Genomic DNA, 14,618 nt, shown 5'->3' on the forward strand with positions numbered 1-14,618 from the left:
CAGATGATGTAATTTTGGGGAAACAATTCAGACACTGACACAAGCATGAGAATGTGTGTTACGACTTCTGAGCCACACACAAAGGTGTTGAGAGTTTAAAGAAAAAAAGGAATGTAGCAAATGGAAATAGTTTGAGATTGATTCTTAGTATAACAGATTGCCAATATTTCTAATGCATATCCTTTTTGTTGTTAATGTGAATATTCAGCTCAGAAAAAACTCACTAAAGAATAAGACGCAGAAATCCTTACCTGTTTGTTTTTGGCTGGCTTGAAACAATCTGGGCATACTGCACGTCTAAACAAAATTCAAGTTAATATAAAAGATTAATGAGTTTATTTGAGGGTGGATAAAATTCAAATATTTTATACAACATAGCTGCTAAACTCAGGATATCAGAAGCGGACAAAATGAATCCCTATATGAGCCACATTGGTTTGTCTAGACTCATATCAGAGAGCACACTTTAAACCTTCAGAGACACGATAAGTTCTGATAGGCCCCCTAGAAAGAAGAACAAAACTATTTTCATGAAAATCAAAAGGTATTAATAATGTTGCACAATTGGCAATGTTAAGTTGTAACTTACAGGAAGTGGCAATCCTCAACTGTTTCTGGGTGAGCAAAGACCACACTCACTTCAAACAAGCTCTAAAAATTATAAAGACAGTTTAAAAATGAGCAAAAAGAAACTAACATCTAACAACTTATCAATGGAAACAGAATTAACTCTCAAAGACTGGCTCAGAAAAAGTGACAAGGAAAACTGGAAATATTACTGTTTTCAAATCAGCTTGGTCACAGGGCAGCTGTAAAGGAAATAGTCTTTTCTTTTTTTTTAACTCCTAGAACTCAATCACTAGTGATCCTACAAAAAACAAATTTAAAACAAATTAAATTTGTATGATTTTCTTTGTAAAGTATATAAATTAGATACGAAGATGAATGAGAACTCACGGAACTGGAAAGGGGTAAATGAAACAAACGAAGACATACTCCTGTCAGTACTATGATTAGAATTAGCAACTATTATTTATGCACATGCCTAAAAACTCTGTATGAGGTTTCTTTATTAAGTTCTCAAAGTTTTTAATAGATATAACTTTTAAAAGAAAGATCTTAATTTTTTGTTTCCTTAAAAATATAATACATAATAATATTATAAAATAATGGGTTTTCAATCCCACCCCACTGAGGTAGAACTAGTAACAGTTTGACATGTTCCCTTCTAGCGATTTTTAAGAATATAAACATAAATATATGTACTTCTTCGTATATTAAATAGACATTTAGAAAACTGCTTAATTCAGTTAATATTACGTCATGAACATCTTTTCAACTCTATGGACTGCTGGACATTTAAGCTGTACTTAAGTTTTACCATTTAAAAAAAATGGTACAATGTTGCTATATGGCAAACCAATACAACATTGTAAAGCAATTATCCTTCAATTAAAAATAAATTAAAAAAAACATTTTTTAAAAATGCTACAATGAATATCCTTGTACACACAAAGAAGCACAATTTCATACTCTATATACATTTACCTCCATGGAGATTATACAAAATTTCACACTGAAAAAAGATATAAATGTCATATAATAATTCTTCCTTTTTATTGAATTTTATATTTATTGATTGCATTGGATCGTCAGCAGGCCTATTAGCAACTCTTAATCACAATAGTGAAGGACTAATTTTTTTTTGTTCTACTCAAATCAACAAAATAAAATTAAAATTACAACATATTCCTTTTACTTAAGAAAATTTCATTCACGCTGAACCTATTAGAACATTACTGCATCTTTTGTTTTCTATTTTCTGTTCTCACTGATTCAACATGTAAAATTATCTGTGCTTCAAATTGAAATTTGAGGTAAAAATATTTTGCATCAATGACTTCTCTAATTTCCAAAGTACTTTCATCACCTCATTTCCTCTTCATACTATCTGTGAAGTGGTTTTATTCTCTATTCTTTCAGTATTCAGTTTAAAGGACAGAGTTTATTCTTACTAACAGAGGGAAACAGAGCTATATAATTCAGAATGAGGAAAATTTTTTCATTGTTTAGCTTTGAAAGATGGTTTTGTGATTTTATTTGAATAGGGGTATGTCTGATACCCAGGGAATTTCCTTCAAGCAAAATGATGAAGCAATGAGGCCATACTATTAAAATCTAATTTAAGATGAGCTGGGAATATGTCCTGTTTCCACGTCTGGAAATCTACTGAGCTCTTTCCTAAAATTCAATCCATTTCAAAGGCTGAAGCAAGGTCTACCCTGGAATAGAGGGGATGGGAAGTGTTCTGGTTTCAAAGGCAGTCTGCTTAAAATTAAAGGGATTTGAGATACCAACAAGGCGGGATAGGTTGAGCCCATGCTCCCTATAGTTGAATAGGTTCTGTCTACATATTTGAAAACAAGACTAACCACAGACAACCGAAATTAAATAGTCCAGAGTTGACTCCACACTTCTTCATAGTTATTTATGTATAGCTTTATATCAGTAAATCTGTCTAATTAAACTATAAATATACTTAAAGGCACAAATTCATTTCTAACCTTTTAAGGTCAGTTAGGGTACACTGCACCTGTTATACTCATAAGTGTCTTGATTACAAAGAAATTTAAAAAAGAAAAACTTTAATCTCAATTTTAACCTCAAATTAAGAACTGTAAAAGCTTAAAAACCTTTTATTGGATTATTGAAAGAAGATTCTTTTGGCTAACCAAAACTCTGCCATATAATGAAGTAAAACTAGTAAAACCAGAGAATAAAATTAACAATGCTGATGACCCAATACCTTTCCATCAATGGGAACACCCAGTTCCTCTGAAAACAGGGGGTGAGTTATCCATTTGTAGGCTTCTTTTAGCTGAACTATATCATTTCTTCCCAGCGACAGACTCTGCTTTCTGAATAACATAAAAATTAATTCACTGATATGAAAAACATCATTTTTATGAAGGCAAGAATTTATGCGATTGTTAAAATATATTGAGTGCCTACTATGTGAAGGCACTATTTTACACATTAGATAGAAAGCAGAGACCAAAGCAGACAAAGTTTCCTCAGTTCATGGACCTATATTCTAGTAGAATCAAGAAAGTACTTTTTGTTTTTTTAATGGACAAATTTTGAAGTTACAAAGGCATACAAATGAGTTTTTCTGAGATAAAATTGCCAGATTCCAGGATTTATATATCAGAAGATAGAAAGAAGGAATAGAGAAGATTGTTTATTGCTTAGAAATTACAAACTGTCTATTACAATAATTACACCCAGACCAAAAATGTTTACATCTACTTTCTTCCTGATAATGGGGACTGACTTTTGGGAAATCAATGTAAAAGCTGTACTCCTCTTTACTGGTAAGGAAGATTAAATCCTAAAGCATCAGTGCTCTAAAATGTTCATTAAGTTAACAACATATGCGTGTCTTAATAAACATTTTACATTCCCCTCAAATCTACTCATAGCCAATAAATAGGTTTGGGGAAGTCCTAATTATGAATTCTAGCTTTTAGTTTGTAACCTAAAATTGAGATAGAAAGGAACTGAAGTGAAAGAAAAGAAAAGCATGATATGGTAATATTTAAACAGCTCTACTCTGAAATATCTCTAATAAACAGGCCCATGTCATTCAAATAATTAAAATTTTAAATCAGTTACAGCTATTTACAGGACTGCTTTTTAACAAAAGAGATGTTTAGGCCAACTTGTGAATCATTTCTTTTAGTATCCAATTTTCACTAAAAAAAAGACAATATAGTCAATATCTACTGTATTTAATTCTTCAGCACCCAAAGACACTATGAACTATGAGTAGAAAATCAAAAATAATTTTGTTAATTGCTAAATTTAATTGATCTAAAAATGTAATTATATACACACAATATATAAAGACCACTGTTACTCTAAAAATGTAAATTAAGATATAGCTGATCTACCCATTTTAATCCAGCTGAGATAACTGGTTAAACTGAATGCTTTCCTATGCTTTGGGTTTGTGGTTTAACAATGAAGGACTCTGATAAGCCCTACATCTGACAAAAAATTAGATTACTTCTCTACACTTGTGAATTTATTCAAACACTAAGTGTTTGAGCTTCATAAACTGTTCCTAGTTCTCTGAATATCAGAAACATCTTAGGAATTTTCAAAGACTATCTTGATATTGCATCAACAGTTCAACTAATGATATTTGCATAAAACAGCATCACAGTTGAAAGTAAATAATTAAGGTATGAGCACACATTTTAAAGAATAAAAAGGTGAAAACAGAAAACTCAAGAATGGAAAACCCTTTAAAACTGTTTAGACTCTAGAGAGTCTAAAATACAAAGGATTGTAGCCAAAGCCAATCCTAAAAACAGATTAAAACATTACTCATTATGTGTTTAAGAAAATTGATATTTTAGGTCCTTCATGGTTTTTGAAATACGTTTCAATTTAAAACACCTTACTCCAGTTTAAAAACTTCAACTACAGGTATTTTTTTCCTTCCAGATTAATGAACTATAGGAAAGGGTTAACAGACATTTTGGAAACCTTAGCCTCACCTTTAAGGCAAAAATACAGTACTTAAAACACCAGATTTTCAATCCTGCAAGCTGAATGTGGCTAATAGCTTTTCTAATATAATTTAGGGTGAATGTTTTCACAGAGGTCCTTAGCTTATGATTGGTGGTCCTTTAGAGGAATCAGTAGTCATTAAGGTAAATTCAGTACCAATTTAATACTTAGAAACTGCATTTCCCTCTCCTCTGTTAGATAACTAATGATGAGGATATCAATTACAATCACTTTTTCTATACATACAACAGGATAACCATTCTTAAGCAAAGATGAACCAAAATATCCAATACCATTTTCCTTAAATTCCTTGAATCAATTCTTTAATGGCAATCCCTCCACAGCCTTTTGACATTATTATTATAGAATGAACTAGGGATATTAAGAGGAAAAGTAGTATTCTGCATTTTTTTTCCTGTTTTAGTATGCCTATATTGATCAGGATCTTTTGGAAGAGCTAACCTTGGTTTAAAATCATTCAATAAGAAATAACTACAATAAGCAAGGAGGATGGAAACTGGAAACATTTAAAAAAATCATGCTCTGACTATGCTATTAATAAAAAACTTCTCAAACACAGGATCAAATTTTATTATGCCAGAATCACAAGCATTTGAGACTAATTTAACATAACCTAACAGAACCCCAAAACCTTTGATAAATATGTGGTTACTACCCTTTTAAAAATGCAGATGTGAAATACAACACACACAAAAATGCCAGATGAATTAATTTTCTGTAAAATACCAAGTATGAGATTCTGATACTGAAATTTGTACTTCTCTCTGTGGTTTTCTTTCAGGAGTACACAGGAACCTCCAATAGTCACTTGGCCCTTTTCATAGTGGTATAAAATTTTTAGTTTCAAAATCCAGAAATCTCTGGGAAATTAAAGAGCTTTTTCCTTAACTCAGTTGGCAACCAAACTCTGACTTGAACATGTAAGGCTTTGTTTATCAAATTTGGTGTGAATATTGGTATGCTTCACTGAAGAAATATTAATGCTTGATAATACAGTACTACCCCAGAGGAGAGAGATATATCATATATGGTATTTATGCTGTATTACATTTCCAAAGTCTAAAAAATTCTAAATTCCAAGACACATTTGCCACCAAGGGTTTCAGATAAAGGACGGTGGACCTATGTTTTCTATGTCTTATCTATGTATAAACTTACTGTTGTTCTGCCTTAACTAGGACTTTACTATGTATCTTTTATAGCATAATTAGGTTTATAATTTAGTTTCTAAGACCAGCATAAAATGTGTTCCTTTAAAATAAGCTGCCAAACTACATTATATAAGTGCATAATGATTATAAAATACCCATTTATGTTCATGATAAATCTACCAAAAAAATGAGACTACTAATATGCTATGCAATAAACCAGTTAAACAAGGTTAACACCTAAATATATAAAATAAAAATTTTTCTTTGTGCCAATTTTTCTAGTAGCTAGTGAACTTACTCTAAAAAAAGAGTAATAGTAAAAAGTACTTTAAGAATCAAGTAGCTTAAATTTAAATGGTAGTAAAAATTCCCTATGTAAATTACTTACCCCATTTCCTGTTTTACCAGCAACCAAGCAGCATGCTGTAGGCAATTTAGTCACACCCAGAAAGAAGAGAAAAGGGAAAAATGTTCATTGAAATTTGGTTCCAATATTATTACTAAAGTGCTTAAGCAATTTGCTAATCAAACTCTCCCCTGTAGAAGAGGACTTACTGTTCAGAAATGTGGCAATGACCTCAGTCTCATTTAAAATCAGAAATGAGGTAAGATGCCTCATTTGCAGTGCTGGCTTGCTGTGACCTAGGAATTCAACAGGGGTATCCCCCTCCTCCCCACAGATTTCTATTGCTCATTAATAAATTACAAGTGTTTTTTTAATATGGGTAGCTCACATTTTTCTCTTAAAATATCTTACTGTTTCATGGGGGAAAGCCCAAACTGAATGAGTACATACTATGTCCCCAAAACATAGATTTGAAGGACTCAGTTTTTTTGTTTTTTAATAGGGCTAACATTTTAAAATCAAATTAATGATATCCACATGTAAGTATTTAGGAGTATTATGTACTAATGTCTATAGCTCACTTTGAAATACAAGAAAAACTAAGATGTGTGGGTGGATAAATGTATAGGTGTATTAAAAAAAGCAAATATAGAAAAATAAGTGTAGAATCTAAGTGGGTATATGAGTGTTCACTGTACAATTCTTTCAATTTTAATATAGGTTTGAAATTTTTCTCAATAAAATGCTAGGGAAAATGTTCTGGGAAGGATTAATTTTAAAAACTGATAAAAGTCCCCTAAACGAAAACAATAACATTTACAATCACAATTGTTATGAGGATATAGTGAAATTCATGTCAAATGCTTTGTATACTAAGTGTGTGACACCAGATTTCTCAGTTTGCCATTAGACTTCCATAGCTTTCACCTTAAAGAAAGGTAATAGATGGCCTGCCTCATATATACGGCATTTTGTGAACATGACAGAGACATAAATGTGTAAGTCTCTGCTTCTACATGTCACAAAAATGGCCAGTCACACCCATTTTAAGACCTGGAGAGACAGCTTTTGTCGTTCATATGTCCTTTTAAACTTCAAATGGCTGGTAGGGCACCAGAGACTTCTAAAGACTTAGGATCATTTAGAAACATTAGGTGCATCAATTTGATCAGATATTAGCTAAGCAGAATAAATTAATCACTAGTTAGGTAAGAACTACAACTGTTCCCAGTGCCTAAAAGTCTCATGAGTACCTTCCAATCTATTAGTCTGTTTACTTTGCTATCTCAAACTAATATCATTTATAGTGCTGCAAGACCCCTTCCTCTGGCCTTCCATTTACTCAAGCCTTCTTTGAAAGTGTATGGTCATGGTGGAATACACAAATTAAGGAGTTGGAAGAACTGGCTTTAGGGTTTACCAGATGTCTGGCACTCAATTTCCTAGTGTGTAAAATACGAGAGTTAGACAAAGATGCCAACAAATTTGGAAAACTCAGCAGTGGCCACAGGACTGAAAAGGTAAGTTTTCACTGCAATTCCAAAGAATGCTCAAATTACCGTACAACTGCACTCATTTCACATGCTAGCAAGGTCATACTCAAAATCCTCCAAGCGAGGCTTCAACAATACATGAATTGAGAACTTACAGATGTACAAACTGGATTTAGAAAAGGTAGAGGAACCAGAGATCAAATTACCAACATCTGCTGGATCATAGACAAAGCAAGAGAATTCCAGAAAAACATCTACTTCCGCTTCATTGACTACACTAAAGCCTTTGACTATGTGGATCACAACAAACTATGGAAAATTCTTCAAGAGATGGAAATACCAGACCACCTTACCTGCCTCCTGCGAAACCTGTATGCAGGTCAAGAAGCAACAATTAGAACCGAACAACAGACTGGTTCAAAGTTGGGAAAAGGAGGGCATCAAAGCTGTATATTGTCACCCTGCTTATTTAACTTCTATGCAGAGTACATCATGCAAAATGCTGGGCTGGATGAATCACAAGCTGGAATCAAGGAATCAAGATTGCCAGGAGAAATATCAACAACCTCAGATATGCGGATGACATCACCCTTATGGCAGAAAGCGAAGAGGAACTAAAGAGCTTTTTGATGAAGGTGAAAGAGGAGAGTGAAAAAGCTGGCTTAGAACTCAACATTCAAAAAACTAAGATCATGGAATCCAGTCCCATTGCTTCATGGCATATAGATGGGGAAACAACAGCAACAGTGAGAGACTTTATTTTCTTGGGCTCCAAAATCACTGTAGACAGTGTCTGCAGCCATGAAATTAAAAGACACATGCTCCTTGGAAGAAAAGCTATGACAAACCTAGACAGCATATTAAAAAGCAGAGACATTACTTTGCTGACAAAGGTTCATCTGGTCAAAGCTATGGTTTTTCCAGTAGTCACGCATGGATGTGAGAGCTGAACCATAAAGAAGACTGAGCACCAAAGATGCATTTGAACCTGTGGTGTTGGAGAAGACTCTTGAAAGCCCCTCGAATTGCAAGCAGATAATACCAGTCAATTCTAAAGGAAATAAATCCTGAATATTCATTGGAAGGACTGAAGCTAAAGCTCCAATACTTTGGTCAACCGATGTGAAGAACCCACTCATTGGAAAAGATCCTGATGCTGGGAAAGATAGAAGGCGGGAGAAGGGGATGCCAGAGGATGAAATGGTTGGATGGCAGATTCAAGACATGAGTTTGAGCAAGCTCTGGGACATGGTGAAGGATAGGGAAGCCTGGCATGCTTCAGTCCATGGGGTTGCAAAGAGTCGGACATGACTAATCAACTGAACAACAAGAAGACTAAAGATGACTGTAATTTAAACTTTTCTGGATGGCTAAAGGTCACCATTAATGGACATTAGTGGGTATACTGCTCTGTAACAGGGGCTATTAAGACTTCTAGGACTCTAAGATCATAGAAAAAATAAATAATGGTCTCCTAAAGTTGAAACCTTGGAGTCAATGTTACCCCACCTTTCTTCAGTCTCCATACTTTAAGAGATCAATAAATACTTGTTTCCTCATCTATAAAGGGATATTAATATTCCCCTTGCAGAGATATTATAAGGATTTAATGACGTTATGTATGCAAAGAACCAAGTAAGATTTCTGGCATGTACTTAATAAATGGTACCTATTATTGTCATTTTTAAGTTAAAACCTTATCTGTAATTCACAAATAATAAGCAGACTGCTCTGCTGTAGGCAGTCCTGGAACCTCCCTCATCAATGAAACCCTCCTGGGTACCTGCACTATAGAGAACTATCTGTCCTTTTTTTCAGAGGACTCAGACTCTTCTGTCCTTTTTTAGTGACCTCTTCATTTCCTCTTTTGACATCTGTTCTCTATGGTCCCCTCCAGATGATGCCATCTAGTCTGTAATCTACCCTGCCATCCTCTGATTATAAAGTAGTGTAGGGTGGAGGTTGCCAAGGGAAACCAGATTACCATGCGTAACATGTTAAATTAAATCAAATGTCTTTAGTACCTGAAATTTGTTAAAGGGTTTTGCCTTCCTAATCCCCTGCAGGCTCCCTGCTCAAGCATGCCAGCAGGGTTGGATTGAACTAATCACACAGCAAGGGCTGGAAGGCTGAATCACAAAGTAGTCACTGTTGCTCAATTATTCAGTTTTACCACGTGCTAATAATGCCATGGACTTATTTCTGCTGAGGTAAAAGAAGTACATTCCTCTCCTTCAGGTCACCAAGATACTTTTAATAAATGTTCTACTCCTTAGTCAGTGGAAAAAATTCTTTCTCTGGAGTAAGAAATTTAATTATTCCTCTCCAATAGAACCACTTAAAGTTATCAAGTTTAATCAAACTTGATACCAAAGGTAGCATGCCACCTCCTAAAAACTCAGGACCCACAGAATTTAATCCTGGACTCAGCTTTGCTAAATGGGGTAGTTCAATAACGTGCTTACTAAAGTGCTTGTGCACTTTGGCAACACACAGACAGACACACACATACAGAAGCATATACCCATACACATATCATGGAAATTCTATGCCTGGGAATGGCTTTTAATCTTAGAGTTTCGAGCTAGGGGCTCATTCACCAGCAAACAATGAAAGTGGGTTATAGTAAGGCCAGGAATTGAGGCTGTTCAAGCAGAGGAAGCAGGCAGGAAGGAAGGAATGAGAGGTGGGGGGAGGTATTAAAAATGGCACTTGTCACATACAAATTAAAGGAGAGCCCAGAATAAAAGCCCACACACTGTAGGTGTGCACACCTACAGTCAATTAATCTTCAACAAAGGAGGCAAGAATATAAACTGGGAAAAAGCCTCTTCAACAAGTGTTGCTGGGAAAGTTGGACTGCTGCATATAAATCAATGAAGTTAGAACACACGCTCACATCGTGCATAAAAATAAACTCAAAATGGCTTAAAGACTTCAACATAAGATGTCACAATATAGAATTCCAAGAAGAAAGAATAGGCAAAACGTGCTCTGACATAAATTATTCAATGTTCTCTTAGGTCAGTCTCCCAAAGCAATAGAAATAAAAACAAAAATAAACAAATGGAACTCAATCAAACCTATAAGCTTTTACACAGAAAAGGAAACTATAAACAAAATGAAAAGACTGGTAGAAAATATTTGCAAATAATGCAACCAATGAGAGCTTAATCTCCAAAATATACAAACACCTCATACAACTCAACAACAACAAACCCAAACAACTCAATTGAAAAATGGGCAATAGGCCTTAACAGACACTTCTCCAAATGGCCAGTAGGCACATGAAAAGATGCTCAACATCACTAATTATAAGAGAAATGCAAGTCAAAACTACGATGAGGTACCACCTCACATTGGTTAGAATGACCATCATTAAAAAGGAAACTCATTTTTTGAGACAAACTCAAACTTGTTTGTCTATAAGTAACAAACACTGGGAGAGGATGTGGAGAAAAAGGAACTCTCCTACACTGTTGGTGGGAATGTAAATTAAGTATAGTCACTATGGAGAATAGAACAGAGGTTCCTCAGAAAACTAAAAATAGAATTACCATATGATCCAGCAATCCCACTTTTGGGCATATACCTGGACAAAACTATCATTCAAAAGGGGACATGCATCCCTATGTTCATAGCATCACTATTCACAATAGCCAGCTCTTTGGGGTTGGCAAATAGTTGGACATGACTGAGCAACTTTCACTTTCTTTACCAAATGAGCTATCAGGGAAGCCCCCAAATGGTAATATAATAATAATAATGATTAACAAGATTAATAAAAATAGAAATACAGAGTGGTAGGGGCTGTGACAGGGAAATATTTTGAGGGGACATTTAAGGCATCCTCAGTTCAGTCTTGTTATTAAAACTATCAAGAAGTAACATCTAATCTGAATTCTGAAGAATCAGTTATTGAGAATTACCTGAGAGAAGAGTGGAGAAAATACAATCCAAACAGGGAAAAACTGTTGTGCAAAGGCCACAGAGCATCAGGAAGCTCCTGGGAACTATAGGTTATTGGTCCCTAAAGAGCTGAGGATGTGTGGCTGCAAAGTACAAAGGAGGAAACAGGATTAAAATGATAGAACTAGTGAACCCATGGTAAGGGGTTTAGATGTTACACTTAAGGCAAAATGGAGCCACAGAAGGATTTTAAGCAAGGGAGTAGCATGATCATATTTGTCTTCAGGAATTCTCACTCAGGTTGCAGTGTGAGTTAGAGGAAGAAGATGGTGACTAAGGGAAATGAAAACATTTGGTAAACTAAAGCAGTAATTCAAGTGGGAAATCATATATATGGCAGTGGTGGTAGGCCTGGAGAGGAGGAGGCAGCTTTAAGAGATAAAGAAGACGCAGACCGGCAGGGCTTGGTGATCAACACTGATGCTGGTGTTTCTAAATTACCACCAATACCCTTAAAATTCTAAGGTCTTTTGAATCCTACACATCTCTTGGGCTCATTTATGACAGCAAGGATAATGCAAATATAGACTTGTACCTACAGGGAAATGACAATAGCAGTGTGAGCAGCTAGAGGCATGACCCTCTGCTCTTCTCCACCCAGCACACACACACACACACACACACACACACACACACACACACACACACTCTTTCCTTCTCTCTCCCACTTACCTACATGACCCTCTGCTCTTCTCCACCCAGCACACACACACACACACACACACACACACACACACACACACTCTTTCCTTCTCTCTCTCCCACTTACCTACATGACCCTCTGCTCTTCTCCACCCAGCACACACACACACACACACACACACACACACACACACACACACACTCTTTCCTTCTCTCTCTCCCACTTACCTACCTCCAAGTCTCCTCATCACCATCACCTCCCTGCCACTCTTTTGTTCCCCAGAATCTCTGATGTCAGACCTGTGATGTAATGACTAACACAGAGTCTGAGTGTCTCTTTTGATAAATAAAAGATCTGTTTTTAGCCATGTTTGAAAATCCACCCCTATCCTCTACATTATCTTTCTCTACAGGGTTGAGAAAAAAGAAAACGAAGCCAGATATATGACCTCACTCCAAATTTTCCTACTACTGTTGGCAAAAAAAAAACCTTTAGATAACATTAAAAACATTGAACATTCTATTTGTGACAAAGCAAGAGGAAAAAAGCAAGGACAAATCAGCAAAGCAAGAGGAAAAAAGCAAGGACAAATCAGCAAAGATAGAATGAATCTGCAGAGTCAAATTAGATATAGCTCTGTGCTGGGTGCTGTGCTTGGTCTCTCAGTCGCGTCTGACTCTTTGCAACCCCATGGATTGTAGCCCTCCAGGCTCCTCTTCCATGGGGATTCTCCAGGCAAGAATGCTAGAGAGGGTTGCCATGCCCTCCTCCAGGGGATCTTCCCAACCCGGGGACTGAATCCAGGTCTCCTGAATTGCAGGCAGATTCTTTACCATCTGAGCCACGAGGGTACAGCTCTACTGATACAATTTCCAAGAGCATTACTACTTCTGTTTTGTGAGTTTTAAGGAGAATCTGAGGGGAACTGGGGAAGAAAAAGGAGAATTTCCATTGCATTTTCCAATACTCTAGATAATTTTTGCCTACCTCTGAAGGATCTGATTGGAAATAATTACAAGAAAAAATTCTATAAGGGTGGGAAGGTGGAATAGAAGTAGAGGAGGAGAGAAGTAACCGGAAAACAGAGCAGCTACAATGAATGAAGGCTCTGGGACAGATATAAATAAAAACAGGGTTCAGTCTTGTCCTTTGGTGTCATATGCTAATGAGGAGATAACCTGGTAACTGAATTTCAGGTAACTCTAGAGTTAAAGACATCAGTCAAATGGAGATAACAACAAATATCTGTTAGTTATTGGGTGAGGCTGAGGGTGCAAAGGTGTTTCCTCTTAGAATTTGATTTTAGACAATTAGCATCCACTGCCACCCAGTTAGCATATGACACTGAAGGACACGGCTGAACCTTATTTGTCTTTATTTTTATCTGTCCCCAAGCCTTCATTCATTGCAGCTGCTCTGTCTTTTCGGTTCCTTCTCTCTACCTCTACTTATGCTGGTTAATGTGAAGTGAACCTGCGGATTCAAGAGGCTTCATCAACTAGCTCAATTTCAATAGCCATAAATACAATTTTACTTCAAAACAACTACCAAGAAAAACAGCATTTTAAAAATAAGTTTTAAATTTTGGAATATTAAGGAGATAAACTAACTTGCTGATAACCTATTAATTGTTGAAAAAGGTCTTCAATAAATAACTCAAGAACTCTATAAAGAGAATTACTTTAAAATTATTCCAGGGTCTTCCCTGGTGGTCTAGTGGTTAGGACTCTGGGCTTTCACTTCGAAGGGCCTAGGTTCAATCCCTGGTCAGAGAACTAAGATCCTACAAGTCGAGCAGTACATCTAAAAAAAAAAAAAAAATTCAAATTAGGAAAATTATAAGACTGGAATCATTCCATATGTTGAACTTGATTTGCACTAAATGTATTAATATTCTTAGGGATAAAGATTTCTTTACTGCATGTTTAAAATTAACTTTTAGATATTACTTTTTAAATATATTAAAAGAATATTATCAAAATAATCAAACTTCTGGCTTCAAGATAGTGGAAAAAGGCCCTTTCTGCTCACTTCTCTGGAAAATCACTGCAAAATAAGGAGAATGAGAAACAGAAAAAGACACTCCATCTACAATGAGACAAGAAGACTCATCACCCCAACTCTCAATGTACAGAAGAAAAGGAATGCAGGAGTGGAGAGTAGCAGAGCCCAGGAAGCTGATCCCTCAGTCTCGGCAAAGAGAGACACTAGCTCATCCAAGCCAAGCCAAGCTGAGGACTGGAAACCTAAGACAATAGAGGGTGAAATGTGGGCTAAAAAGAAGGGGAATAGTTGGAGGCCTGTATAAAGAACAGATGGACTCCCTCCCTGACACCAAGCAATAGGAGACGTATACTCTGGGAAACCAAACTAGAAGTGTCTACACTAAGGAGCCCCTGGCAAGAGGACAGCTGGAG

The 14,618-nt window shown here is 35.8% G+C and overlaps 1 protein-coding gene across 1 annotated transcript in view; it reads right to left on the minus strand.

The window, feature by feature from the left end:
• PUS10 (pseudouridylate synthase 10) overlaps window positions 1–14,618 on the minus strand; it is a 78,427-nt gene that overhangs the window by 22,341 nt on the left and 41,468 nt on the right. The window contains 4 exon segments of the mRNA XM_005686635.3: window positions 252–297; window positions 590–651; window positions 2,807–2,918; window positions 6,139–6,173. Coding sequence (XP_005686692.2) covers window positions 252–297; window positions 590–651; window positions 2,807–2,918; window positions 6,139–6,173 — 255 coding nt within the window.

Source organism: Capra hircus, chromosome 11, assembly GCF_001704415.2.
Source record: "Capra hircus breed San Clemente chromosome 11, ASM170441v1, whole genome shotgun sequence".
Classification (NCBI taxonomy): domain Eukaryota; kingdom Metazoa; phylum Chordata; class Mammalia; order Artiodactyla; family Bovidae; genus Capra; species Capra hircus.